We start from the raw sequence: 27,799 nt of genomic DNA on the forward strand, positions 1-27,799 counted from the left end.
TAGAAACGAATCACAATTAACAAGCGAAATACGAAAATTGTTTGATAACGTCATCTCGTTCTGGAGTTTGAATATTCGATTCATATTGCTATATTGCTAATTGCTATAATCTGACCGTATCTTGCCCTCGCACGTGGTTCTTGCTCTTACGGAAACCAGGAGATCAGATTAAAGAAACCTGACCAACCTTAACGGAACACCTTTCCCACGCGTCGTTCATTCACAAAATACGAACTCCAAGATACCAACACGAAAGACACGAATTCTATTTGTTGAAACGAAACTTGGCTTATCGTTTGCTATAACAACAACAACAAATTACAGACAGTGGGAAGAATCAGTGAACTGGTCATCTGGTTGTGATAATCACGGATAACGTCGTTAATCGCCTATTATTATGATAATGAGTGGATCCCAAAAGGAAATTAGTTAAAATTAGGTGAAAGCGAAATTAGAAGTGAAAACAGTTAAAAACAATCCGCCTGTTGTAATCAAACTACGGCTGCTGATATCGAGCATGACACTTGAGCAATAGATAAGAGAGAAAGGACAAGAGTTCGCAGCAAATTCGTACCTTTCTTATCTTATCTCGTAACTTTCACACGTTACACGGAGCGACGAACTTCGAAATGCGTTGTGACATTACATTGCTGAATTACATTCAGCAGTTACAACGCGTAGGAGTTGCGATTTAATATCTTTCTCAAATAAATTTCTTATATTATTTTCGCGAAAGATACAAATTGTACAGATATCGTAATCGTTGGTAATAAATCGAACTCGACAATGGAAACTTTCCATCCTCTGTGTATTCCGTGTATTTCTATGTTATCAGCCGGTTGCTCTTATCGAGAGTTGCAAGAAATGCCAGAGCGATCGTAATAAGCGGATTCCGCTGTAACTGGAATTCTACCCTAAGTAGTTCAAGTTCGTTATATCTCGATCGTTGCTTTTTCCCCTCGCTTAACTGATCCGCCCCAATAATTCAACTACTAAACTTCCGTAGAAGTAAAATCAAAGTTTCAACGGTCGATTCTACCCCCGTGCAGCCAGCGAGAACAGGGTGGTTATGGGGACTGTTCTAAAAATAGGAAGACAGAGAGCGTTGGTGAATCGCGTGTACGACTGAGTCAGAGAAGGGGATAGCTAACGTATAAGAGAGAGAGAGAGAGAGAGAGAGGGAAATAGAGGGTGGTAATCCGATGACGAGGAAACAGAGACGAAGAAGGGTCAGGGCAAGGGTGAGCGAAGGGTGGGAGAATGGGTGGGTGGAAGACTCAGCCAGCCACGAACGATTGAAATACTCGGCTGCGAGGGTGTAAAGGGGCGTCAGCAGTGACGTGGTGACGATAGCGAATAGTGGGGGTAGCCCGGCGATGCGATATGGTGTATAGCGATGGCTTCGAGCCAACTTCCTGGCATGACTCATATCAATCCCTAGAGAAGATTACGTTCGTTACAGAAAACACGTTGTTCGTCCATACGTAACCATATTATTTATTTGAACTCTTTGAAGGAGCATCAAACTGACCGCAGCGATCTCTTAAATGTCAATATCTCTTAAAAATGTGACGATTAAAAAGCGTAATAACGTTAGACACAAGTGAAATTAGACGTCTTATCGTTGTTCAATACGAGACGAGAAGTAGAAGAAAAAGTTATTAAACGCGTAATTGGCAGATATGAAATATGAGAAATATAGGAGGATCAAGGCAAGGAATAATTATTTCTCTTATGTTTCGTTTTTATCTGTTCAGAGTGTATTTTATAAGCGTCGGAGAAGACAGATGATATTGGAAAATGTTTTGATATCTGCGAGAGAAATATCGTACACGTACGTGGCCTCGGTTAAACAAAAGCTCGATGCATATGTATAAGTCTCAAAAGGTTTATTCAGATGGAAATGAAACACTGTCTTTCTTCGTATTTCTTTCGCTATATCTGGAACTATGTCTGTTATTCGTTTTATAATATACATGTGTCAGTACGATGTGCGGATATTACAGACTTTCTAATCATTCGAAAATAATATCGCGAAGAGTGAGTAGTAAGGCAGCTTGACGAATTCGTCGTTGAGAGTTTGGTAGCGTTCTATAATTTTACTGTATCGATAAATAATACTAGATGATAATCTGATTTTCTGGATTAATTTTTCTATTGATATATTTTACCTATAATCCGACTAAAATATGCTACACGTTTGAATAATGTGTTTTTATCGTTAATAAACTGTTGGAAGCGATTGAAAATTGTATACGAGAGAATCAAGCTTCGAAATCACGAGATCATCACCTTCATCGTTAGTAGCGATGGTAGCGGAGGTGGTGCTGGAAAGTTCTTGCAACCATGCGCCAACGAGGATGATCCCGTAGGTGGTGAACGTGGTAGTGATATCAACATGGTAGCAGAACGTTGATTCTCAACTTGCTACTTTGTAGTTTACCGAACGGATACAACTATCAATTCACTTTTATTACTCATTACGTTACTATACGAATTGGTGAAAAACTAGCAATTTACTAATTTTAAACGAAATGAAATTCCTTTTATAAGTCAGGTAATATAAACTTAATTAAAAAAATAATCTCTATTATATTCGGCTATCTCGCGTGAAATTATGCAAGCGAAACTAAAAATAAGACGAAACGATATTTGAACTACAAATAATTACTAAAACTAGAGTGAATTAAAAAGTTAATTTACACGCTTACTAATTATATTATAATCATTAAGTTAATATATGATCGATTAGAGTAAATAATTAATATTGTTAAATATTGATCGCCAAGAATTATTTATAATTTGGCTCGTAAACGACCTACTAAATTATTCGAACATCGATACAGAGAATAAGGGATTAACGAGAACACTCGAAATACTTGGAATCTCGGATTTAATCTAATTCGCGAAGAAGCATCGGATTATTCCATTAGCATCATAAGTACCTCTTATTTCTCTGCGCTACGTTTCAGTTGAAAGCTGATGTTTAAATGCCTAGCCCTATTGAAAGCTACCTGTTACGTATATCGTTCGGATAAACGATAAACGCAAAGAAAAAAAGTAAGAGAAGAGACAATCGAAGAGAACGAGATTTCCTACCGAAGGATAATTCTTTTCAGTCGTGATACGATATTGAACACAGACTAACAGAAGCCCTTCTTAACCTAGTATGCAAATAGAATCTGCAAATGTAATCTATAATCTCGGTCGCACTGTCCGCCCGTCTGATTCTCTGAATACCTTCGAATAATATTAAACAGGCTCGTGACTAGGAATCGTCACGATGGGACGCTACCAAAGAAAATTTCCATTGACAGAGAATTATTGCTTAAAGACAATTTATTCACAGAATTTATGTATAGAGAATTTCTGTCTAGAAGAAGGTTACAGAAATTAGAGAGACATTCAAATCTCAAATTCTTTAACTTTCAAATTACTAAATTTTTCAATTCGCAAATTTTCAAATTTTTTACTTCAACAAAATTTGGATAATCTCAATCGTTGAATCTTGAGATCTTTTAGCTCTTAAATCTCGGAAATTTTTGGTTTCACAAATTTTCGGTTCACGAATTATCAAATTTTTGGAATTCCCAAGTAATCGAACATCTGAATCTCCGATTGCTCGAACTTTCAAAGTTAATCTAATTTCTAGTCGACTCGGAGGTTTGTTTCTAATTTCTTCTTGAAGAAAATTGCCCGTGAAAATCTACGAATTACGTGCACTTAACATAGCAAAGACTAAAAGTTTATGTGCGAAACGTTACGATCCATAGCACGCCTGGTTCGTAAAGGTAATTTGACAAATTACCGCGCGGTAATGACCCGATTCGCTGGCTTCGCTCTAACAGCTTGTTAACAAAGTTGCATTTTCAAACCGACCGAATCGGCTTCGTGAAAATCATAAGACATTTCCATTAAATTCTGAAGAGACGATGTGCCTTTGTTTTTCAATTTCATTTCCACGAAACAACTTTTAAATTCACTTTCCATAATAATTATTCCATTTTTGAATCTTCAAATGATCATTCAAATGTTTAAGCATTCAAATTTTAAAAATCGTTTTAAATCCGATTTTGAAATGTATAATTATCTCTTAGAAATTCGTTAATTTATAATTATGATGAGCTACGAGTAATATAAAGAAGCTGATAGTTTTCTTATAAATGCACGACAGTATATAAATTAATTGAATAATAACATATACAATAGATTAGTTTATTTATAAAAAAAATTATCAACTTTTCTGTATACTTATAATCGTCGATTTCAATACGTTGGTCTTTCTATACATGAATATATACGTATATATAAGTACAGCGTAGGACTAAATTCCATGACGTCATCAAGCGCCAAGGAGAAGGAATTCTACCAAGAAAGGAGAAGGAATTTGAGAATCACTGCAACAGAGATAGCCACTAATGGGCAAAATAGTGGTGGTGGCACCGATAGTGGGGATAAGGGGTTGTGGAGGTTGCTCGTCAGTGGTGGTACGCAGAGGCAACGTGCTAACCGTGTGAGGGGAAGCAGCCATGAATGAAAGTAGCGCGTATCGATTTACCCGCGCCGCCCTAGATAAAATATGGTAAATAGTGAGCCGAAATGGGCTACGAACGAAGAACGTCATCGCGCATAACGCCACTTATTTGTCCAGCTATCAAGTATTTTTCTCCATATTCGATTATACAGAAACGCCACAGTTCGAATTTTAATACGTATCATACATACGAACATAGCAAAATCATCCATGGAAAAAGTGTAGAACAGAACCGGATCATGATAGAAAAAAATGAATAGCAGATTCTTTTGCAAGAATACTCAGGGCGAACCTCTTAATGCATATTCCGCAAGTTAAATAGATTGCTAGTATACGGATACGAAGAAGAATTTTATATAATTGTTGAATTACTGCGTAAAAGAATATCGTTCGATTCATGTTGAACGGTCGCTATTACTCTGCCAGTATGAACGATACGTCCATATTTAAGCTACTTTTACTTCTGAATAATTTGCATGGTTCGCGTAGTACACAGGAATTACGTACCACGTTAAAGTCATACGTCATACGTGTGCTACGTACATCACACACGCGCAGCACTGCAATAAAAAGTAATTCAAGGTGGACGCTCATGACTGCAAGCAAATGCGACCAACTTTTACGCAGTTGACAAATTGACCGATAGTAATTGTTAAACCGGCTACGAATTTTCACGTCCCAATCTCGCTCTCGTTTCAACAAACGAAAAAATTCAAGAGAAACTTCGGCAAAGCAATTGAAACGGAAAATTCTTGTGCATTAACAACTTTTTCATAATTCTTCCAAACTTAAGAAATCTTTGGACGATGGAAAAGCACAAATATAACCTGAAACAGTAACTATTTTATTCTTACTTCGATATTGATATACTGTCGGTATAACTTTATAAAATCGTAAAAAAGTTTGCATTATTTTAATCGAGCATAAAGTCGAACCATACATAGATTGTAAAGCGAAATGGAAATTTGCAAAACGTTTTACTAGACTCAGGAAATGTGAACTTCGATGTAACACAGATCAATGGAACGATCGCAGCGCTATACGTACTTATGTCACTACCTAAAATTATTGTCCTGGGGTGCCGCCATTACCCATTCATGCGATTTGTCCGAGTTCCTTGCGCGTCAATGGCACCGAAATCTACCATTCAAAAGAACGCCCAGCCCCTTTACGATAACGCACAACATCGAGCTCCGACTACTGCTCGAATTCAACGAAAATAATAGACAGAAACACACCATCCCTGAGTCACTGATCTCGTGAAACACTTCCTAGATGCCCCTATACGCTATGTGATGCACCAACAGATTGCAGATGCATCCTACCACACGATCTACATATAATTACTAACCATAAAAAGTTTCTTTAAATTAGCTAACCTAAAATACCATGAATTTGTATAATCTAAAGATTAACTGAATACCTTTTTAAAACACATTTCTTCGTTAAATCTGTCAACATGACATTTGAAACGTCACTGTGACATCCATCGAAAACCAAATTAATCAACGTCGATCTTAGATATCGAAACATTCTATTAATCGTTTAATGAAGCTTGTATACCTGATATATTTGCAATGTAGCATCGAATCGCAAAAAAGAAAAGCACCTAACGAAATAAAACGCAACCCTTGTTACGAAATCTGGCAAGCAACGGCATACATTGACAAAGGATGAAAAATCAGAAGATGTACGCGTACCTGGGTCATGACAGGGGTGGTATCTTCATGTTCCCATGGAGGCTCAACACAGTTGATCGTCAATGCGGTAATATATCCCGGTGTCGTCGGACGAGAACGATGCCACTGCAATGGTTCGCCACCACTTCCACGCCATAACACGTCAGAAACGCGCGACGAGTTACTCACATGACATGTCGCATCGGCAGGATTAAACCGATGAACCGTTTGATAAGCGGTTCGATTGACGTTCGACACGCGACACGAGAAAAATTTGCGCGACCGGAGTGCGGCGAGCACGTTTTCGTTTACAAGGTAAAACCGACTGTCCCTCCAGCAGCCCCGCGTTAGACGGTGGCTGCGGGATTGTTGGGGGTTGGGAACGACCGAACGGGAACAAGGAAGAGGTTAAACAAAGAAAGGCATAGCGCGAGTGAGATGGACAATAAATAATTTGGGGGTGTGACGCGCCGCGGCGCCACATTCGAATCTCGCTCGCGTAATCATCCAATAATTTGAAAAATATTATTGTTAGACTACGGATTTTTACACATTTATGGGGAACTTAAAAAAGCAAAAATATACGGAATGTGTATAATACGCAAAAGAATGTAGTATGCGAAGTTTTATTTTTTTAACATCTATGGTATTATTTTTCTCACTTTGATAAACTACCGCGTATTGTGTTTGCAATGATTTATCAACCTCTCGATATATATTTAGAAAAGTTTAAAAATAAATATAATTTATTTGCTATATGAATGAAACAAAACAAATTCAAATATTATTCTTATCGTTATCGTTTTGTAAGAAATAAATAGCAGCACGATAGAAAAATTTGTTATCTACAAAATATGACAAATTATGCGATAGCGAAACAATTGTTTGTGTGAATTTGTCTTATCGATACAAATTCCCAGGTATATAAACGACACGCGGTGTCTAAACATGCGTTTTGTGTCAAAATCATTGTGCTATAACGAGTAAGTGTGTGAAGTGAAAGATACCAAGGCGAATATTAAAAGCTCCTTTTGAGATCGTTATTCAGTAATCCTATGGATTTCAAAGATACACATAATATAAATGACATAATAAGTATCATAAGTAAACGCCAAAGATTTTATTGATTGAGTTTATTAAATCGAGTTTATTTAGATCACATATAATAATGGTTATATAATAACAATCCAACTATTTACTTAATAAGAAGAAATTTAATATATCATCAAAATCTTTTAAAAAGATTTATAAACTGATTATCATTTGAATATGTATTAAAAATCAATCCTGTTATCGATTTATTACGATTGTAAAAGCATCCATATTTTCATATAATTTTTTTATTTGCAATTTTCTTTTCGTTCGCAATATTACAATTTTTAGGATCATTATTTTACTTCATATTCTTGTTTACAGAATTTTAATTAGAAAATATTTTTAAATTGATATCACTACAATATCATCAGTCGATAAAAGGATATCTGAATTCATCTTATTACTATTGATTTTTCCATTCGATTAAATAATCAAAATGAAAGTATGGAAAGTTACGTTGCCAGTTGCCGTAAAACCGGTGGATACTAAGAATTGGGCTCCAAATAACGCCTCCATCACTTTTTAAACACATTTTTGCTTTTCATAAAAGACTATCTTGCACGATGATTAAAAAATAAATAATAGATAAAAAACTACATGACATTTCTTTGTAGATACATACAAGGCAAACAATTTTTTTTATATAATCTTTACAACATCTCTTTATGTTTCATTTTTGTAACTTTTTCACATATTCTCCAAGCTAATAATCTCGAATCTTAAAGTTGCACGTTCCAAGCGTCCGCCTTATATTGGAATCCAATATGTCTCGTTACTCGTTATCCCTCTCAGTCACTGAAATGTCAAGTTTATATTCGCGTATGCAACTCGTATACGAACATTCCTAGTGTCGTAAACCGCTGTAATTCTCGAATGAACGTTTGTCAGCTTCCTCGAACTTCGAGGCTCGAAGTTAATAACCATTCATCCGTTTAATCACCAGATTATTACGTAACAACTATTTTTCTCTTTACTTCTTATCATGTTTCCACAAAATAGATTTTTCCCATTAAAATATCTCGAAAAATACATCCTTCAATTCAATATAACAATAATTTGTAATTGAAAATCAAATATTTTCAGTTGAAAAGAATTTATAGAATATGTGCACCGAAAGATTAAAGACTGGTACAAACAAGCGAGGCAATCTTATTGCAACAACAATGCTATGCGATATAATTTGATAACTTCATCATACATATTTTTAAGGATACAGTACACGCATTCACACAATTCTGTTATTAAATATGTTGAATGTCGCACTATTCAAATTAATCCACGTGTACCATCGAAGATACATTCCGTCAATTGTTTTACATGCGCTAGAAATATTGACGTCTGACAGCCGTTCATGGCGGCATGGAACGTGTTAAAACTATAAAGCTGCCGAGTGCCGAATCATAGTGTCCCCACTGTAAAGTCGTAACAGCATCATGTAGTTCATCCTCATGAAACTTACATATAGCACTTGCAAAGTACAACGATCGCTCGAGGTAATCAAAAATGAAGGAGATTCGCGACGTAAAATAGCTACGATTGTCTTTGCTAGGCGTAATTGCACTGTAATAGTTACAACGGCGATTTAATGTGTTAGTATACGAAGCCGCCTCGTTATGTGTACGAAAGGAAATCAATGTTCACACTACTGAAGCACGCGGTGATTGTGTGTAAAAATGAAATGGGGCATTGGGTGAAAGTACTCCTGGCTTGGAGGTCTTATATCAGATCAGTCTGCAAACAGCCGTGCAGGATGTGGATGGCGATGCTGCTTTGCTCCTAATGATCAGATCTTTTTGCTACTTAGACTCCGACGGTGTTTCTTCTTTTTGTTAAATTATTCGAGATTTTCCAAGCATTATGCTACCGGAGTCATAAAATCAGTGATAATTTAGTGTTTGGTGTTTTATAAAAATTGGTGGAAAGTTTTTCTTTTCAAATAGTTAGAAAGAAACGTGTTCGTTTTTGCAGAATGTCGCAGATTATATGGATATGGTGTTTGATTGTGTCAGTGGCAGATTTGACATTGGCCCTTGAAAATGGTCTGGTGAAAACACCGCCCATGGGCTGGCTTGCCTGGGAACGATTCAGGTGTAACACAGACTGCAAAAATGATCCAGATAATTGTATCAGGTAAGCGTTGCTCTTTTTTGTTTATTTCTGCACATTTTTTTTAATTGAATTTCGCAAGCCTATTTCAATTAATATTTGTGAGTATGTTATACACTGGAGCATTATCTACTCTCTATCTGAATGATATTTAACATTATAATGTGATTCTTAAAGATAAAGTGAAACTTCATTAGCATCTTTGTTATATAGCTTTATGTCTACAGATTAATATTACAAACTCTAATTGTTAATGGTAGCAAGAAAAAATATGAAATATGATCTATAAGTGTCTTATGAATTCTTTTTGGATTGTAAATATACAAACATTGAAACTTTTCTTTTTGTTTTAATGTTGTTTTGAATATAAAATATTATTCATTATTTATGTAAATATAATGCAATAATACTTTTGCATTTTGAAATGCTTTTGGTCACAAAAAACGTATGTCAAAAATATTTTATTGGAATTTTTAGCTTCTTTGTATTTATAGACATACATATGAAGAATTTTTAATTTAATATACATTTAAATTGTTTTGTTGTGTAATGTGTTTATTTATAATATCAAATACACTTTCAAAGTTGTATATTTTTTCTCAAATCTATAGTAATTTGTTTATTATTATATTCATTATTAAACTATTCAACATCAATAATAATAGAACATTTAAAAAAAGATAAATATCATATTGAAAATATTCAAAGGTGGAAATACTGAAATCATGAAATTATAGTTATTCAATTCACAAGATACCAATTAGAATAAATTGCAAGATATTAAATATGATTCATCGTTATCTGACCTTAAGAATGATTCTTAATAACTTAACTTAGAGCTATGTTATAGCCATTATATAAATCTGTATCTTAGTCCAAGGAGTTTTATTAGTAACAAAAGATTAATATATTACAAGTGAAGCATATTTTAAGATATAATGAATTGCAAATTACAATTTAACAGAAATGAATCTGTTTAAAATTTTGAGGAATATATTTTTATACTTTATAGTGATCGGCTCTTTCGTACAATGGCAGACATTGTTGTAGCAGAAGGCTATGCAGAAGTTGGATATGAATATATCAATGTTGATGATTGCTGGCTGGAAAAAGATAGAAGTGTTAATGGTCAGCTGGTGCCAGATAGGCAAAGATTCCCGTATGGTATGAAAAATCTTGCAAATTATGTAAGTTTTAATATACCATTCAACTTTTTGCCACAAGAATTACAAACTTATTATTATGTATTTCTGTTATATAGATTCATTCAAAAGGTCTTAAGTTTGGAATTTATGAGGATTTTGGTAACTACACGTGTGCTGGATATCCTGGAATATTGGGGTACTTAGAAACTGATGCTCTTACTTTTGCATCATGGGATGTTGATTATGTAAAATTAGATGGATGTTATTCACATCCTTCAGAAATGGATAGAGGTATAATTAAAACATCAATAATTACATGTTTATTGAAAGAGATCTAACTTTATAATTCATGAAAAATTATAGGATATCCTGAATTTGGATTCTATTTAAACCAAACTGGTCGGCCAATGGTATATTCCTGCAGTTGGCCAGTTTATCAAATTTATGCTGGCATGCAGGTTGGTACTGATATAATATCATCGTAGACTGAAAGCTATAAAATTCTAAGTTGCACAAAATTTTAGCCAAATTTCACTGCTATAACAGAACATTGTAATTTATGGAGAAATTTTGATGATATACAAGATTCGTGGAATAGTTTAGAGACCATAATAGATTATTATGGAAATAATCAAGATGCAATTGTACCAAATGCTGGTCCTGGCCATTGGAATGATCCTGATATGTTAATTATTGGAAATTTTGGACTAAGTTATGAGCAGAGCAAAACGCAAATGGCGTTATGGGCAATATTAGCGGCGCCTCTATTAATGTCCGTTGATCTACGAACAATTAGGCCCGAGTACAAAGCTATTTTACAAAATAGGAAAATCATTGCTGTAGATCAAGACCCGTTAGGTATACAGGGTCGACGAATTTATAAAGTTAGTAAATTCATTTCTTATGTGAATAATTGACACCAAACTCGAATGTATGTGAACTTTATTATAATTTCAGCACAAAGGTATTGAAATTTGGGCAAGACCTATAACTCCCGTTTATCAGAATTACTACTCTTACGCCATAGCGTTCGTAAACAGAAGAACGGATGGTACCCCGTCTGATGTGTCCGTTACATTAAAAGAACTCGGATTACAATATCCTGGAGGATACAATGTAGAGGTATGTAATTACAAAAACTTAATACAAATTTTCGCTTGACCGTTTGTAATAAAATGTTAAAGGTAACCATTCATATTTGTAGGATCTATATGAAGATGTGAATTATGGCATTTTAACGCCGCAAACAAAAATAAAAGTCAAAGTTAATCCTTCTGGAGTTGTGATATTACGGTGCGATTTACACTTAGAGGATATTTTCTCCACAAATCAATTTTCGCAATTTACGCCATCAAATCAATTGTTCAAGGTTAGACAGAACTCATTTAAATAATACGAACTAAGCGTTAACGAATTTAATCTGTAATTTACTTCTCTTTTTGTAATATTTGATAAAAGAACGTTACCATACTTTGTTAAGAAAGTAGGAAATAAAGAATTTTGTAATCTGTAATACTCTATGATTTGTTAAACAACGTGATATAGATTATTTAGAAAATATATGATTACATTATTTACACAATGACTGCATTAATGCAAGATATTATAAAAAAAAGTTATTGTCTCAATCTTTTGTTACACACCACGCGTATGCATTGTCGAAAATGCGTTGCCATGGCGAAATAGTATATTCCCAATTAGAGGGTTTCCAAGGCCATTGCCATATTTGTGAACAGCGTTCAGGATGTGGCATCATTGCTAAGTGTCGTCCATTCGCAGAGCAGATACCAGCAATACCCTCTGTAATTAATCATAAATATTATATAGATCACAGGATTAATTGTATATAACCAGATAAAATTTCGTTATTATTATTCCTTTGTATTATTTGCAAATGAATAGTTGTATATAAGGCAAAATTAAAGTATCTTTGTAGATTTATAAAAAGACAAACTCCATGAAAGATTTTAAAGACGAATCATGTTATGTAGCTAACCCCTATTTTTAATATTATATAATCTAAGAGAAGTATTTAATCAAATAATACCTGTACTTCCATTAGGATTAAGTGGATATCGTTCGGTTGGATTACCATAATCATCAGTATATTTAATAGCCAAGCAATGACTTTCCTTTAGTTTCTGTAAAACCTCATTATTTCTAAACGTAAACCTTCCTTCACCGTGAGCGACCCATACACCTAAGACACTATTTTCCATTCCATTTAACATAATCGATGGCGATTTATCAATTCTAACAGTACTCCACCGACATTCGAATCTTTCCGATACATTATGACTTAGAAAAATATCTGATTCTTTAGTATCATCTGCAACATAAAAAAGCAATTAAAAACGTTAATTGTATTTAATAATTTTATAAACATGTTCTTTTAATGATGCAATAGTACCGTCTTCATTTCCTATCAATCCTAACAAAGACATTAATTGGCATCCATTGCAAACTCCTAAACTAAACGTATCTTTTCGAGAAATAAATGATTTTAATTGTTTTTGAAGAGATGGATGGAATAAAAGACTCGCAGCCCATCCTTTAGCAGAACCCAAAACATCTGAAATAAATTTAAATTAATTTTTATTCGTTTCCATTTTGTAAAACAAAAATTAATCTATTAATAATTTACCTGCATAGCTAAAACCACCAGGGAATACAACTCCTCTGAATCTATCGAATGTGACTTTATCTTTTAACAAGTCTTGCATTGTAACATCCCAAACTTCGAAACCCGCATCTATCAAAGATGCTGCCATTTCTCTATCACCATTTATGCCTTCCTCTCTTATTACAGCAACTGGAATGTTTGCTGAAAAAATGGCAAACAAATATAAATACGATCCAGCAATTTTTAGATTTTACATCGAATTAAATCTTTACTAACAAGATAAATGTTTGTAAATTGCCGTAGATCTAACGTCAGGATTAAATGTTAATTTATAGCATGGTGCAGTTCTATCTTGTAATCCACTGAATTCTTGAAGTGCACATTCAACATTCGTTTGTCGACATTCTAATTGATAACTCGTCTCTTCCCATAGACTCATTAGCGGTAATACTGTTGATTCCAGAAAAATCTTCTCTTGTACTTGAACTTTTATCTAAGGACATAAAATATCTATTACATAAACATAATTTTGTAAATTTACGCAATGTATAAAATACATGCTTTCGATGACAATCCAAATCCTTCCGATCGTCCAATTAAATATACAGGAACATCAAACTGGTTAAATACTTCCAAAACATAATTGTAATTTATTGAATCAATTTCTAGTATCCATCCTACTTCTTCGGTGAATAAAATTTCAATAGGAGATCCTGATTTATGAGAAATATTCACGTTCATTCCAGATATACCAGCAAAGCACATTTCAAGCAGGCATGTAATAAGTCCACCATCGCTAATATCATGACCTGCTAGTACTTTTCCCTCTGTTGTAGTGAAAAATATTTCAAATACTAGTAATTTCCTCCATTGAAATAAAAGAATAAATTTCATAAATTACTTTAGTTATTAAGTCACCTGCAATTAATTGTTGAATAGCTTTGAAAGCATTCTTTAACATGTCAACGCGTTGTACATCTGGAACTTCGTTTCCGAGGGATTTATAAACCTGAGCCAAAGCTGTGCCACCAATTCGACTTTTTCCATTTGATAAATCTAAAAATAATATGTAACCATTTTTTCCAGCTGCAGGAGCTTTTAAATCGGGTGTTACAACCTATAATAAAAATATAATAGAAAATAACATTAAATAGAAAAGTAAAAGTAATTTCAACTTACTTGTCGTATGTCGGGACAAGGAGCATAGCAAGAAATCACAAGTGTACCAGGCGCTTTGACGACATCCTCCCCAATTCGTGCAGCCATGCTAAGAGAATCCTTTCCTCCATCAATTGCGATTCCTAATTCATTCATAATTGAACACATAGCAGAACATGTATCATATAAAGCTGCACCTTCTCCGGGTAATTTAGCAGCCCACATCCAATTTCCGCTGCATTTAACGTCCTAAATATATAAAAATAAGTTATACTAAGAATACAAATTTATTAAATTAATACATACTCATAAATTACCTGTATATTTGAAATCTGTGCAAAAACTAAGTTACTCAACGCTTCTGCTACAGTCATACGGGCTCCAGCTGCTGGATTTACGAGGCCTTTTATCGGTTGTTCTCCGATAGAAGTTGCTATACCAACCTGTAGGATAAAACACATAATATTACGTTTGCTGCATTTTTGTTTAACTTTGATTGATTTTATTTTTCTTATTTGTTTATTTTTTATATTTTTTACCGTAGAGAAATGAGATATTGCTGTCACAGCAACATTGGCAAGGGGAGTATGCAGAGGACCAACACATTGCTGTTGTGCAATTAGTCCAGTAACACAACGATCAACTTTGTTAGTTAAATATCGTTTGCTTGCTACTGAAGGCAATCGTAGGACTCTTTCTAAGATACCTTGTACAGTTAGATTTACGGGCAACTTGATAGCAGGTAACTGAGTTACTTGTCTTTGCAGATTAAAAGACTATAAAAGTACAAAAAGATTATTACTTAAACATTATTATATTTAATTTATTTTATTATATTTCCATGTTCACCTTTTGAGGCATTTTTCCAAGTACTAATTCTAAATCTAACTCGACTGGGTGCCTCGATTTATATTCGTAATTCTCATTTAGATATTTCGATGAATCACAATTATCCTCTTCTGAAAGAATGATTTTCCCATTTCCTGTGACAATCCCTACAAAATTTATGGGACATTTTTCTCGCGCTGCTATTTCGTTAAGTAAATTACTGCTTTCTGATTTGCAAAGAATTGCGTCGTTTTCTTGATATTCGGCACCCCATAATTCCAATGTACTAATGCTTGGATCGCCTAAGTCAAATTTCTTTGTGAAGATTACTGCACCCGTTGGTTCTACTAATTCTTTTAGAACGTTGCCTAATGTAATTTCAAACAGTTAATGATTCAACATTATAATATACGATCTAATTATATCCTGATCTTCTAAGAATGTTTATTTACCATTGCCTCCAGCTCCTTGATCATGTATACTAAGTATTGGGTTTTGCTGTCCCATCTCAGTGCAAGCACGAACAACTCTATTCAATTTTTGTTCCATCTCAGGATCACCTCTTTGTACGGCTCCGAAATCTAATTCTGATTTATTATCACCTTGCACCTAACAAAATAATAGATTTCGTAATTTTTAATGGATCATTAAGAATGTATATCAATCAGTTACATTATTCTTTGGAATATAAAATTACCTCAATAGAACTAGCTGAACCACCTCCTACGCCTATTCTATAAACAGGACCACCAATTTTAATGACTTCCATACCTGATATACAAAAATTTTTAATTTTTCTTTTAATGTCATTGTACAAAAAAACCATTTAAATTTTATTTTCTACTCACCCTTCTGTGGCAAAATTTTTTGAGACATATTGGCATCCATGGTACCCAATCCTCCACTAAACATTATGGGTTTAATCCATTCACGTCGCACACCAACTTCATCTGTCATACCGAATGAACGAGTAAAACCAGATATGACTGGTTCTCCAAATTTATTGCCATAATCGGATGCTCCATTGCTGGCTTCAATTATAATTTCTAATGGAGAAGCCATATTGTTGGGATATTGTAGATTCTTTTCCTCCCATGGTAAATTATAGCCTAAGAAAGAGATTGACAATTTAATGAAGACGTTTTTCTATTTTTATAAAAGTAAATAAGCTATATAAAGTACAAACCTGGAATATGCAAATTACCAACGGAATAACCGGCCGTTCCAGCAATGTAATATCCTCCCCTACCAATTCCTTGAATATCTCTCAATCTTCCTCCAGTTCCAGTTGTAGCTCCACTGTAAATTGAAATAATATTTATGAAACATATCATAGAGTGAAGTACATTATATGAAATTTCTAAATTATTTACCTAAATGGAGCAACCCCAGTTGGGAAATTATGAGTCTCTGCAGTGAATATCAAATCTTGATCTACATTTTCCAAACAGAAAGGACTACATGTGTAAGTCTTCATTGGCCGTAGAACTTTTGTTTGAAAGCCCTTAATTGCGCTACTATTATCACTAAATTTAATCGTATTGTTTGGATTGGAATATTTTTGTGTCTCCATAATCATATCGATTAAAGATTGTTTCATCTTTTCACCATCAACAATCATTTGACCTTTGAAAAACCAGTGACGACTGTGTTCACTATTAGATTGTGCTAAATCAAAGCACTCCACACTAGTTGGATTGCGCTTTAATTTATTAAGAAATAGATCTGTGTAAAAATCTAAGTCCCAATTGTCAAATGCTAAACCTAAATAAAATGTTCAAATAATATTGAAAATGATATTTAAGTTACCTATTATCTTTTATTATATTTCATTTTGAATACATACCCAGTTTCGAATTTACTTTTTCTAATGCTATTCTTCCATCTCCCAAGACATTAACTTCAAACCAATTTTCTGGTCTAAATCCATGATCAAAAGTTTCTATTGGTTTCATATATCTACATTCAGTCATCTTGTCATGCAGTACATCTGTTATCTAAATAAAGAAACAAATGTAAGAGATGTATATTTCTTATATTCAATAAATACTATTCTATTTACACACAGCATCTTCAATTTCTTTATCAATTACTCCATTGTATTTAATACAGTATCTAGTTGCTGCTTCAATTCTTGTTACTTTGTCTAAATACACAGATCTACAAATTGATACAGCATTGCTACAAAATGCTGTAGAAAAATTCAATCTGTAACAACATAAAAATTAATTAATTTCAATTTTAAATATTATTGTTAAATAGTTAGTTTTTTATCATTTATCTTACCTTGGTCCAATTTCAATAATAAAGCAGTTATTTAATTTTTTATCAAATGCACTGGAATTCTTCAAACTTTGTGATTCCAAAGGAGGAGTTAAAATCCATTTTAAGATTGCCAATTCTTCTTCACTCAGAGGTTCTTTAACTTCAATATAGTAACACAATTCAGTTTCCAAACCACTAATCAGATTTGTTATTTGAACAAGACTGTTAAATTTGCTTTTAAATTGACCTGACTTTAAACCAGGTACTTTGTAGAACCTTATAATATCCATGATCTAAAAACTGAGAATTACAAAATGATAAAGTACATAAAAGAATTAAAAAACACAATACAAAAGGATAAGAGTAGTAAACGTGACAATATAATATGATATATTAAACTGATAATTAATTACAATTATTAAGACCCCCTAGAGTGAACTGGCAAGCGAGTCACTGAATTATCTCAATTTATCAGTGTAATAATTGCAAAATAGTATGCTTGTATCATAACAATAATATCAAAAATATGAGTTGAGGTCAAAAGAGCATGTTACTCAATATAGTATTCTCTGTTTTTACTGAAATTATATATTTCAATTGTATTTTTTATTGTTAAAAATAAATTAAAATTAAATACTTTTGAATATTTTCGATTATGAAATATAGATATTGATACCATTTAAAATCTTTAAACGAAACTAATAATAATATTTGGATTATATTTACGTCATGTTTTACAAAACAGACGTTATCGTACTAGCTATAAACAAAAAGAAAAATACATTTTCGTAAACATGTAACAAAAGGAAACAAGGGTATAAAGTTCTATGGAAGAATATTATTGTCAAAAATATTTTAAACGCAAATAAAATAATCGAATTGCACAATAGAATTTTAAGTTAAATTATGTAGTATTAAATATCGTCGAAATAATAGTTGAAAGTAAAGTTACTTGCTATTAACGATATTTCATTTACAACATATATACAATATATACAATATATACAAATAGTGTGTATTTTATTTTCTGATCTTTCAAGCAACAGGTTTCCACGTGTTATGGAATTAATGAAACGATGCATAACCTTGCTGTTTCTTACCACATGCTTTTAAAAATTTTGATATAGATAAAAATTTTAAAGTAATAAAAGAATATTTCAATATTTTAATTTAATTTATCGATCCTAATATATATGTAGTAACTTCTCTTTTTCGTATAAAGATGAATATGTATATTTTATAAATTGTTTTGTTATATGCGTGTATATATTTAGAGATACATAAATATTATAAAATTTATATTGGAAGTAAAGACCATTAAAATGCTCTTGTATTTTTCGATGTGTAATTTATTCTAATCGAATATTTACAGTAGAATTTCCATAAAAAAAATATTTATTTAAATTATCTATCCAAGGAAATCATAATTAGAGACGTCCTCGAATTGCTGATTTTGTGGATTACCAGGAGCCATAGCTCTTGTCGCCATTTGCCCTCTAGGAACCATTTGTTGCTGTAATCCAAGTACCTGTCTATATGGCGGTTGTGGCTACAAAATCCAAATTATTTTTAATTGCAGATATAATTTAACTCTGATATACAATTACCAATTCATAATTATGATAATGAACATGATAATCCATACTTGTTGCAATAAATGCCTAAGACCTATATTCGGGACAGGCCTCATCAACCTTGGAGCATTTGCTTGCTGATTCGTCATAGCGGCAGGATTTAGTGCTCTTTGGGCTTGTTGAGCCTGTAACAAATTTTATTCATTTATTTCGTTTCCCTATTTGTGCGAAGCTATACAACAGAATGTATGATAACTTCTAAAAAACAGTTCACCTCCAACTGTTGTTTATATTGCATTTCCTGTTGCTGTGCTACTTCTAGATTCTGTTGAATCTATAAAGTTAATTATATTATATGAATTCTGTGAAATTTATTTTAATATGTGTTTTGTTTTTTTTCGTATTTTGTTGTTATATTTATTGGCTTACATTTACTTCCAGTTGTGACTTATATTGCGCCTCCTGTTGCTGCGCAGCTTCTAACGTTTGCCGTAGTTGTTGAATTTTTAATAAATTTTGTTGCCTAGCTATTTCTATGTCATCAAATGGTGGTCTTTGTTGTCCTATCATCGTACCAGAAGCTGGAGCCACTTGGGGACCAGTAATACCACCACTCTATCAGCGTATCAATAAAAAGAATGGTTTATTTTCATTTTGATATCTGTGTATATCTATATAGATAGCATTTGTTTCTAACTCATAATTCTTTAAATATATTATCTATATATAAAGCTAATTATATATGTTTTAAATCCATTTTACTTCATTGTATACATGTGGTAAACCTTACCTGCATGTTTATTTGATTCTGAGGGCCAGCAGATGAAGTTAATGTTTGTTGTGGAGCATTTGTAGAAACTACGTTCTGAGTTATTTGGCCTCCTCCCATAGCTATAGTATTTGTTTGTGACATAAGTATACCTCCTTGAGAAGTACCTGTAGTAGGCATTGTGCCAGCTATTGCGTTTCCTTGAGCAGCTCCAGCCTGATATAGTAATTATATTTGTAAATATATTAAGAAACATTTAATATACCTTAGAGTATAAATTTTTACTTACTTGTCCTTGTCTCATAGAAGCATGCGATGTTTTTTGTTGCTGAATCACTTTTCGAAGACGATCTACGAAACCTGTTTGATCATTTGGAATAAATCCCAAATAGGTTCTTCTTTCAGCCGTGTAGAGGAGGATAAGTACTTTTATATCACAAGCTGCTTGCAAGAATGTGAAATGAACACAACCTGCCTGAAATATTTTTTTATCAGTAATTAAAGATATTTTTTTCATTTTATTGTACTGAAAAGATATAGTGTAATATACTAACAAATCCCGAATTCATAACTTTTGTTAACGATTCTAACGCTTCGCAAGGTGTAGGATGAAACAAAACGGACTTGGAATTTTTCAAATATGTTCCACCAATATTTCCTATTAATTGCTTGGGCATCAACTGCATAATTAATTTCTGAGGCCACGTATCAGCTTTCCTATAATATATTAATGTATTGATTTATAACAATTTATGATTATTAACATCCACAAAAACTTACAATTCTGGATCTCCATCTTTGGAATTTGCGGAAACTTGACATGGAAGATGCCTAGTTTGTTTTGGTGCATCTGGAGTTGTTTTAGCTTTTTCAACCCATTCAATAATACCTTGCCATATCGTTTGTCTCTCACGTGGTGTACTAATTTGTGGTCCTGGTCCTACTGTACCACCTGTTACATTACCCTTTAAAACAGTTATATTAATGTGATTCATATCTTTTCCTTTCGTTTCAAAATCAACATTCGAACATTACAACATTAAAACAGTCTCTCCTTATAAATAATTTAAGCAACTTAAAATACCTGTGTCTGAGAGTGCGTTACTTGCTGTTGTTGAGTAACCGACGATACAGGTGCCTGTGTCTGCGAAGCTGTAACTGTTTGTGGTACTTGAGTTGGCATAGATTGGCTCACGCAGGATACCGTGAGTTGCGGTCCTGCTTGTCCGTGCGTTGGTTGAGCTGTTATTGGCATTTGAGCCTGTTGCTGGACATTTTGCTGTTGTTGTTGTAATTGCATTGTTAATCTTAGCTGTTGTTGAGTTAATTGCTGCTGCTGCTGTTGTTGTTGCTGCTGCTGTTGCTGTTGTGCATTTGCAGCCATAACATTGCTATTTGTCACTAAAGATATAAAATATACATTAACACATTAACTTTTGAAACAAGGATAAGTAATAAAACTTTACAAAGTACTATCACTTTTACCATCCATTCTTTGTCCAAATGGAGTTACATTGAGCCCAATTGAAGGAGGTGGTTGATTTAATTGCGCTATTAAAGCACTACTTTGCGTATTTGTTGGACCTGTTGCCCCTGGTGTCACGAAAGGTCTCCATCTAGGGTGACCTGCTCTTGTTACATTAGGATGATAAGTTGGCGGAGCGGATATTGGGGGATTATAAGGAGGTCGACCAGCGTTCATCGCAGCAGCCATTGGTACTACTGTTTGATGAACTGAAGCGATATTTTGAGGAGTTTGACCTCTAAATGGAGGACCTTGAGGTTGAGTTGGTTGTGCAATATTCTGTTGCACTTGATTTGTATTTGGACTGTCATTACTCTGCAATGGGCTCAATGGAATCTGTGCAGCAGTACCTGGTGTAGTATGAACAGCTCCACCAATTGTTGGACTGACAGGTCTTTCTTTTAAATTATAATTACGTAAGAGGACCAAATGTCGCGGATCTTTAGCGTAATTTTTGGTTTGTGACGATTGTAAATCTCCTCCCGCTTTTTCAAATAATTTAAATAAGGCAGGTATTTTTCTAGGTGATAATATGGAAAGATTAATATTCCTCTGAAAGAAAAAAAATGATTTTTTTATATAGGCTTAAATGACGACTTCTATTCACACAATTAATTGCAATATACTTCTTGATAGAGGGAAGCCAACTGTTCTATAGTGTGTCCAGCAAATTTATATGATTCTTGTATGACTGTTTGATATGGAGGAGAATTGCAAATCAAAATACAATGCTTCTGCGATGCTGTATTTGGTTCACGTCTTAATTGTAGATCTTCAAAACATTGAAGTCCAGTTGCAAGTCCTTCTCCAATATTGGCAAAACATTCCCCCTTCCCTCCAACCATTCTATTCAAACAAGAATATCAGCAATGTTCATTAATAAGATTAAAAGTTCATTAATTAAAAATCTGATACATTTTTTACATACTCTAGTTTTTCTAATACAAGGAGTAATTTATGAGGATTTGCATATGGTCCAAAAGTCTCTGTACATGGTGCTGGTAAACAATCAGCAGCATGATATACTACTATTCCATATAACGTTGTACTATTTTGCTAAAAAATGATTTTTATTATTAAATATAAGAACAAAGAAATTAAAAAGGTAAGAAATATTATAAAAATGGTTAATATCATTATTTTACCTCAGAAACATATTCTCTATCTTCAATACCACCTTGACTGAAATACCTATATAATATAATGTCTTAAATTAATAAGCATCTATAAACAAAATAAAAAATACTCAATATGATCTAATATAGAAAACATAACTTACTCAAGTGTAGGAGTAAGATAATTTGTTTTCAAATCATTAAGATAAGCTCCATTAACAGCTGTTCCTTCAATCACAAATATTACATCAGCTTGTATGCCATGTTCTGTAGGGCCAGCAACCATTTTTACTCCACTCTTTAAAATATCAGAAAAAGTATATACAAAAGAATATAATAAGTGATATATTATTTTTAACTTAAAAATAATGCATAAATTATAACTATTTCAAACATCACATTAGAAATAAATAATATGTTTATAACAAAATTTTTATCTTTGATACGTTTAAAATAGTAAAATTTATTTCACAATAATTATGTATTGAGACCTTTTTAATACAAATCTTTATCTAATATTCTACTTCTACTAATTGCAAATTACATTAATAGCATTATAGCATGTAGTGTGAGACTTACAACAAGTTTACCAGATAAATATTGACATCAACGATTATATCACTTCACATTCATTACTAATATTTGCTAATATTAAAATCAGGATTTTTTCAATATTGTAGTTGATCATTTGTCAAACAATCAACAAAGTCTGTAGTTCTATAGGTTACGTTTGTTTATTATGTATAATTTTTTCAAGTACTAATTAATTTCATTATATGTATCACAAATACAATACGAAATAAAATATGTTAACATATTATTATTACATTAATATTACTATTATTATTATTATTAAATGATTTGTACAGAACATTTAAACATGAAATAGAACAAACCATTGTAATTTCTTTAAGATGATGGTTCCCAAATTTATTTCACTAGTTTGGTGATAAATATTCTAGGGATTTAACACAAATTAAAACACTTTAATTAAATACAATAAAAAATCTTCAAATTTGTATATATACGTATTTCACGAAGGTGATTTAACACAATGCAGACTAACAGAATTCCTGCAACGATGTCAAGAATAATCTGACTTATGAATGTAACCTATTTCCCCTAGATTGGGGTTAGGTAGGGATTACGTGTCTTCAGATAAGTCCATGGACAGAGCATAGTAATTTAATTGAAATTATCAAACTATTCTTGGAATTCAACGTTTATACTTCGGTTATCTTCTAGTATATACTTACATTATCCATGACTGTTGATTATGTTCGTTTTAAAATAATTCAAACTGTATACAAGTTTACGAATTATGGTAATATTATTATAATGTAAAAATCGGAATACGTAAATTAAATCTAATATTTCGACAAGAGAAGTCTATAAAATATTTGTACCATTTGTACGTTCTTGTAGTCAGAAATTAGAAGAACGAGCTTGAAAAAGACGTTAAAAGATAGAGACTAACATAAGTAAGTTTATCAAATAATTTCTAAATGTCTTTTATAAATAAAAATATTGTTTCCGTATTATACGTATTATAAAAAAAAACATGTTTCGTAACAATAATTTCATAATAGTGATAAATAATTTAAGTACAAATTGAATTTAATGGATAATTATAGGTATATTGGAATGGAGCATCTAAAGTGGACAACACCAATTAAGAATGGAAACGAATGTGAAAATTTGTCAACCAAGAGTCCTGTGATTTATAAAACTCCTGTAAAGCAGTATAATACAAGTTCAAAGCACACAACATATCGAAGTAATATAAATTCCTTTAATGTGCTTCCAAATCACATTACACCCCCTTCAGGTTTAACAAAATTTATAGCAAGGAATCCATTTGAGACTGATTTAACTAATAGACTGCATTTATCTGTGATTAGTCCAACTGTGTTCAGTAAGGTAATTTTCTAAATTTTTTATTAAAACCAAAGATTTAGTTTCTTTATAAAATGATTTAATAGAATCATTTTTTATATTATTTCCTAATGATTATGTGTAACTGCTAATAACATTCTTAGGTTTCAAATCCATCTCATCAATCACCAGACTTTGCATGGAGTGTGGATGAGTTGGCATTAATACAGCCAGCGAAAATAGAAGAATTTCCTATGCAACAAATACATTGTGTAGACCCAGAGATTGAAATAAAAGCTCAAGCAGCTATTGATCAATTTTTTAATAAAAATGAAATAATTCCAAGCCCATGGGAGATAAAGAAGAAAGAGAATAGAACAATAGTTAATGTAGATACTCATATAAAGGGTTCAAGTGAACTGAATTCAGAATCTTCCAAATTGAAAAAAGATGGTATTTATTATAATTAATCAAGGAATATTTTTCATAGTTTAATTTTGATTTTAATTGCTTTAGGATGGAGTCAAACAGTATTAACATTTCCATCTGAATTGCCAGCTCATGTTATGGAAATGTTAAAACCTTACCTTACATTCATTCGAGTAAATACAAAGCTAAAGTCATCATTTAAACTACTTAAATATTAAATCTCCGCCTTTAAACGTCTCTTATTTTGTTTTAGGAGCAAAATGTTGAGAGTGACGATGCAAATTCGAGTAACAACTCTTTAAGACGGAAGTTATTCTCTAATCTTGATGATTGTGTAGATAATGAAGAAGATTCTTCAATCTCTTTATCGTCGCCAGTAAAAATGGATGGATCTTTAGTATTATCTTCCAGTCCTCCACAAAGTGGAATGTTAATTCATGGTACATCATTGAAGGTAAATTACAGCTTTTTTAATTATCTTTATCTATCTTACACACATTACACATGTGAGTTTTGAAGCCAAAAATTATCAAATTCTTTCCTTCTAGTGCTCGCCAAATGAAAATTGTCATTACAACGCGTCGCAAATAGACACAGGAAATTTATCGCATCCTAGTATATCTCCCATACACAGTACAGTAAATAACATGTCGTATGAAAGCGGGGAATCTCGATCTCGTTCGGTTGCTCGACTGAACTTCAGTATGGACATGAGTATAGATAGATCAAATACGCAACTTAAAGATCTATCAAACAATTACTCTTTAGGTAATTATTTCACCCACATCAATAATATTTAATATTTAATTATCCTTTACTAAAATATTACTAAAATAATGTTATTGTTTATAATACTTACATGATATATCTTTTAGATGAATCTCTTAGCAAAATAAATGCAGACAAAAAGGCAGGTGATCTTTTAAATTTACAAAGCGAATCTGCGAGTACTCAAGATGATACCCATACAGAAATAAAAGTCCTAGCAAAGAACTCAATTCACGTTGAGCATAATTGCGAAAACAAAACTACAGAATTTGATGTTAAATACAGTAATGCTACCAACACGTTTAAATTGTACAAGACGAGTACAAACGAAAGTTGTATGATCCAACAGACTAACGCGATGCTAGGTATTTCTGGTCAGCAGAGCGTTTCGAATTCTATACAAGACACTGGTTATCAAACTTGCAGTATGAGCAATACAGCGAATGTTACTGATAGTTGTAGCACTACTCCGACTAAGCAAAAGGCTTACTGGGGAGATCGAATTTTAATGAGTGACGATGAACTTCGTCTACCCGAGTGGAGAGAGAACATGAAAAATATATTTAGTTCTACTCCATCACGATCAAATAGGGAAAGGGATACCCATATATTTTAGATAAATATTTTTTATATGGCAAAAATATATAATCCAAGAATATTTTTTATTTTTGATAATGAAATTAGAAAAAATAACCTGCTCAAATGCTTAGGAAAAATTTAAGACACAATTTTTCATATACAATCAAAGATAGTATTATCATTTGTATTGCTCATATTTAAAATCTTACTTTATTATGTCAATATGTTTTGTTTCTTAGTTAAAATTTATAATGTAAAAATTTTAATATATAATAATATAATTTTTAATTTTTCATTACCTGGTATCATCTACAACATATTTTTTTACGCATGGATGCAAAAATGCATTAATGTATAATAATTCATGAAATGATAACAATATATTTCATTTCATGTATTATCATTGCAAGTATCAGAATTTGAGTGAAGTGGGTAGAAATTTAACACATGTTATATACATATTATATACATATGCATAATGTAATCATATCATATCATATCATATAATATATACATGTTTTATACACGTGTTATATATTTTCCATATTAAAATACACAACAATCCATTCGAAATCAAGGAACCAATAGATAGAGAAGGATAAATATAAAGCATTGCATGAAAATAATTATGACAAATATCAGTTTGATGTAAAATATATTATCACCGATTATGTTTATAATGATTGTACATAATAACTGAATGTGCTTGTGTTAATCATGGAAATATAACATAAAACGTGGCGAATTATCAATTTTTCAGTTCAATTGTTTTCATCATTTTTTAATCGAAACATTAACACACAAGCAAACATTTTAGCTGATTTTATGTAGAAAATTTTAAATAAATTCGAAACTATCCCGTTAATTAACTTTCGTGCTACTTCTTTCATGAAAATAAAATATTTTCCAAATTTAACATGAACGCGAATCTCAAAGCCTGCATTTCTGTAAAAGATAAGAAGCTATACATCCTAGAAGTCTTCGTCGATTCTGTTACCTTGTACGCCGAGAAATTGCAGAAAATTTCGCCGAATGAATTAGGCGTCGATCTACAATTTATCGACATGCCATTGTTTCGAATCTTTCAAAGTAACTTCCTCTTGACCAAACCGGATAGACCGAAGGAAATAATTCGCGGGCAGGGGATGCATACTGTGAACTTCAACGTCGGTAAAGTATACCTGTTCACAAGGAATCCTGGCGAACTGGTTGAAAAAATGCGATCGAAACCATTGTTACTGGATGTATACAAAATTAGAGAGATCGTTATTTGCCCCGAGGAAGTATTAAAGGATCCATTAGGAAATTCAGTAATCCCAATACCAGGTTGCCTTTGTGACCACGTGATGATGCCAGACAACGACCTATTTCACTTACCAAAAGCATATGAAATAAAAAACACTTTTGGTCTCGTGGACGAGGAATACAAACCAACTGGTTACATAAGTATTTTCTTCAGAATGATATGTTTCGGGACATATACGATCAATCCATTTTCTATTGTTGAGAAGAAATTATTATTTAAGAATACGGGTTCGTTTAATGAATTTTTATGTACAAAAGTACCATATCCGGATGAAAGTGAAAGAAGAGCCGCAGAGACGGGCACGAAATTCTGTTTGCCTGAAAAAATATTCGAGGAAAGTGAATTGGATACTCCTCCGAGACCAGTAAATATAGCTGCTTTAGTATTAGTTTGTAAAGAATTATCACAAAGAGACGGATATCCTCT

At 32.5% G+C, this 27,799-nt stretch overlaps 5 protein-coding genes and 1 long non-coding RNA gene across 13 annotated transcripts in view; 2 read left to right on the top strand and 4 right to left on the bottom strand.

Annotated features, from left to right (window-relative positions):
- LOC117207463 overlaps nt 1-6,656 on the bottom strand; it is a 41,200-nt gene extending 34,544 nt beyond the window's left edge. Inside the window, exon 1 of the mRNA XM_033447738.1 lies at nt 6,235-6,656. The gene's annotated coding sequence lies outside the window, so the exon portion shown is untranslated. The remainder of the gene's footprint in view (nt 1-6,234) is intronic.
- A 489-nt stretch (nt 6,657-7,145) lies between these two features.
- LOC117207441 (alpha-N-acetylgalactosaminidase) lies at nt 7,146-12,140 on the top strand. Of its 4 annotated transcripts, none has more exons than XM_033447686.1 (8): nt 7,146-7,196; nt 9,277-9,438; nt 10,427-10,601; nt 10,676-10,850; nt 10,923-11,017; nt 11,084-11,443; nt 11,517-11,681; nt 11,764-12,140. In XM_033447686.1, the coding sequence occupies exons 1-8, from the start codon at nt 7,162-7,164 to the stop codon at nt 11,950-11,952; spliced, it is 1,356 nt and encodes a 451-aa protein (XP_033303577.1). In that variant the 5' UTR covers nt 7,146-7,161; the 3' UTR covers nt 11,953-12,140. The 4 variants fall into 4 exon arrangements, with proteins under 4 accessions (XP_033303577.1, XP_033303578.1, XP_033303581.1 ...); XM_033447687.1 differs by lacking the exon at nt 7,146-7,196 and adding an exon at nt 8,663-8,801 and having other exon boundaries at nt 11,764-12,136; XM_033447690.1 differs by lacking the exon at nt 7,146-7,196 and adding an exon at nt 8,882-8,897.
- On the bottom strand, nt 7,852-8,662 carry LOC117207442. The gene is made up of 2 exons (XR_004487518.1): nt 8,523-8,662; nt 7,852-8,341 (listed from the first exon to the last, which is right to left on the bottom strand). It is a non-coding gene; the product is annotated as an uncharacterized LOC117207442 (long non-coding RNA).
- Nucleotides 11,996-18,406, bottom strand: LOC117207440 (phosphoribosylformylglycinamidine synthase). 3 transcript variants are annotated; one of them, XM_033447685.1, is made up of 20 exons: nt 18,386-18,406; nt 17,455-17,733; nt 17,235-17,376; nt 17,015-17,165; nt 16,542-16,932; nt 16,355-16,467; nt 16,017-16,277; nt 15,866-15,939; nt 15,621-15,777; nt 15,190-15,536; nt 14,880-15,116; nt 14,658-14,783; nt 14,362-14,589; nt 14,101-14,299; nt 13,744-14,009; nt 13,459-13,675; nt 13,204-13,383; nt 12,970-13,131; nt 12,607-12,888; nt 11,996-12,359 (listed from the first exon to the last, which is right to left on the bottom strand). In XM_033447685.1, the coding sequence occupies exons 2-20, from the start codon at nt 17,721-17,723 to the stop codon at nt 12,184-12,186; spliced, it is 3,978 nt and encodes a 1,325-aa protein (XP_033303576.1). In that variant the 5' UTR covers nt 17,724-17,733; nt 18,386-18,406; the 3' UTR covers nt 11,996-12,183. The 3 variants fall into 3 exon arrangements, with proteins under 3 accessions (XP_033303576.1, XP_033303574.1, XP_033303575.1); XM_033447683.1 differs by lacking the exon at nt 18,386-18,406 and adding an exon at nt 17,847-18,004; XM_033447684.1 differs by lacking the exon at nt 18,386-18,406 and having other exon boundaries at nt 17,455-17,813.
- Nucleotides 18,407-18,761: 355 nt separating this feature from the next.
- Nucleotides 18,762-23,452, bottom strand: LOC117207452 (mediator of RNA polymerase II transcription subunit 25-like). Of its 3 annotated transcripts, none has more exons than XM_033447713.1 (15): nt 23,313-23,451; nt 22,581-22,714; nt 22,447-22,492; nt 22,230-22,357; nt 21,928-22,147; nt 21,262-21,853; nt 20,861-21,177; nt 20,557-20,741; nt 20,331-20,493; nt 20,066-20,251; nt 19,798-19,992; nt 19,437-19,622; nt 19,282-19,341; nt 19,079-19,192; nt 18,762-18,982 (listed from the first exon to the last, which is right to left on the bottom strand). In XM_033447713.1, exons 1-15 carry the CDS (start codon nt 23,313-23,315, stop codon nt 18,842-18,844), a joined length of 2,670 nt encoding a protein of 889 aa, XP_033303604.1. In that variant the 5' UTR covers nt 23,316-23,451; the 3' UTR covers nt 18,762-18,841. The 3 variants fall into 3 exon arrangements, with proteins under 3 accessions (XP_033303604.1, XP_033303605.1, XP_033303606.1); XM_033447714.1 differs by lacking the exon at nt 23,313-23,451 and adding an exon at nt 22,996-23,291; XM_033447715.1 differs by lacking the exon at nt 19,282-19,341 and having other exon boundaries at nt 23,313-23,452.
- A 187-nt stretch (nt 23,453-23,639) lies between these two features.
- On the top strand, nt 23,640-26,223 carry LOC117207461 (protein aurora borealis). The gene is made up of 7 exons (XM_033447736.1): nt 23,640-23,897; nt 24,051-24,336; nt 24,456-24,744; nt 24,808-24,893; nt 24,974-25,174; nt 25,269-25,488; nt 25,596-26,223. Exons 2-7 carry the CDS (start codon nt 24,061-24,063, stop codon nt 26,102-26,104), a joined length of 1,581 nt encoding a protein of 526 aa, XP_033303627.1. The 5' UTR covers nt 23,640-23,897; nt 24,051-24,060; the 3' UTR covers nt 26,105-26,223.
- The last annotated feature ends 1,576 nt before the right edge of the window (nt 26,224-27,799 follow it).

Source organism: Bombus bifarius, unplaced genomic scaffold (genome assembly GCF_011952205.1).
Source record: "Bombus bifarius isolate JDL3187 unplaced genomic scaffold, Bbif_JDL3187 scf7180000008030, whole genome shotgun sequence".
In the NCBI taxonomy this organism is placed as follows: Eukaryota; Metazoa; Arthropoda; class Insecta; order Hymenoptera; family Apidae; genus Bombus; species Bombus bifarius.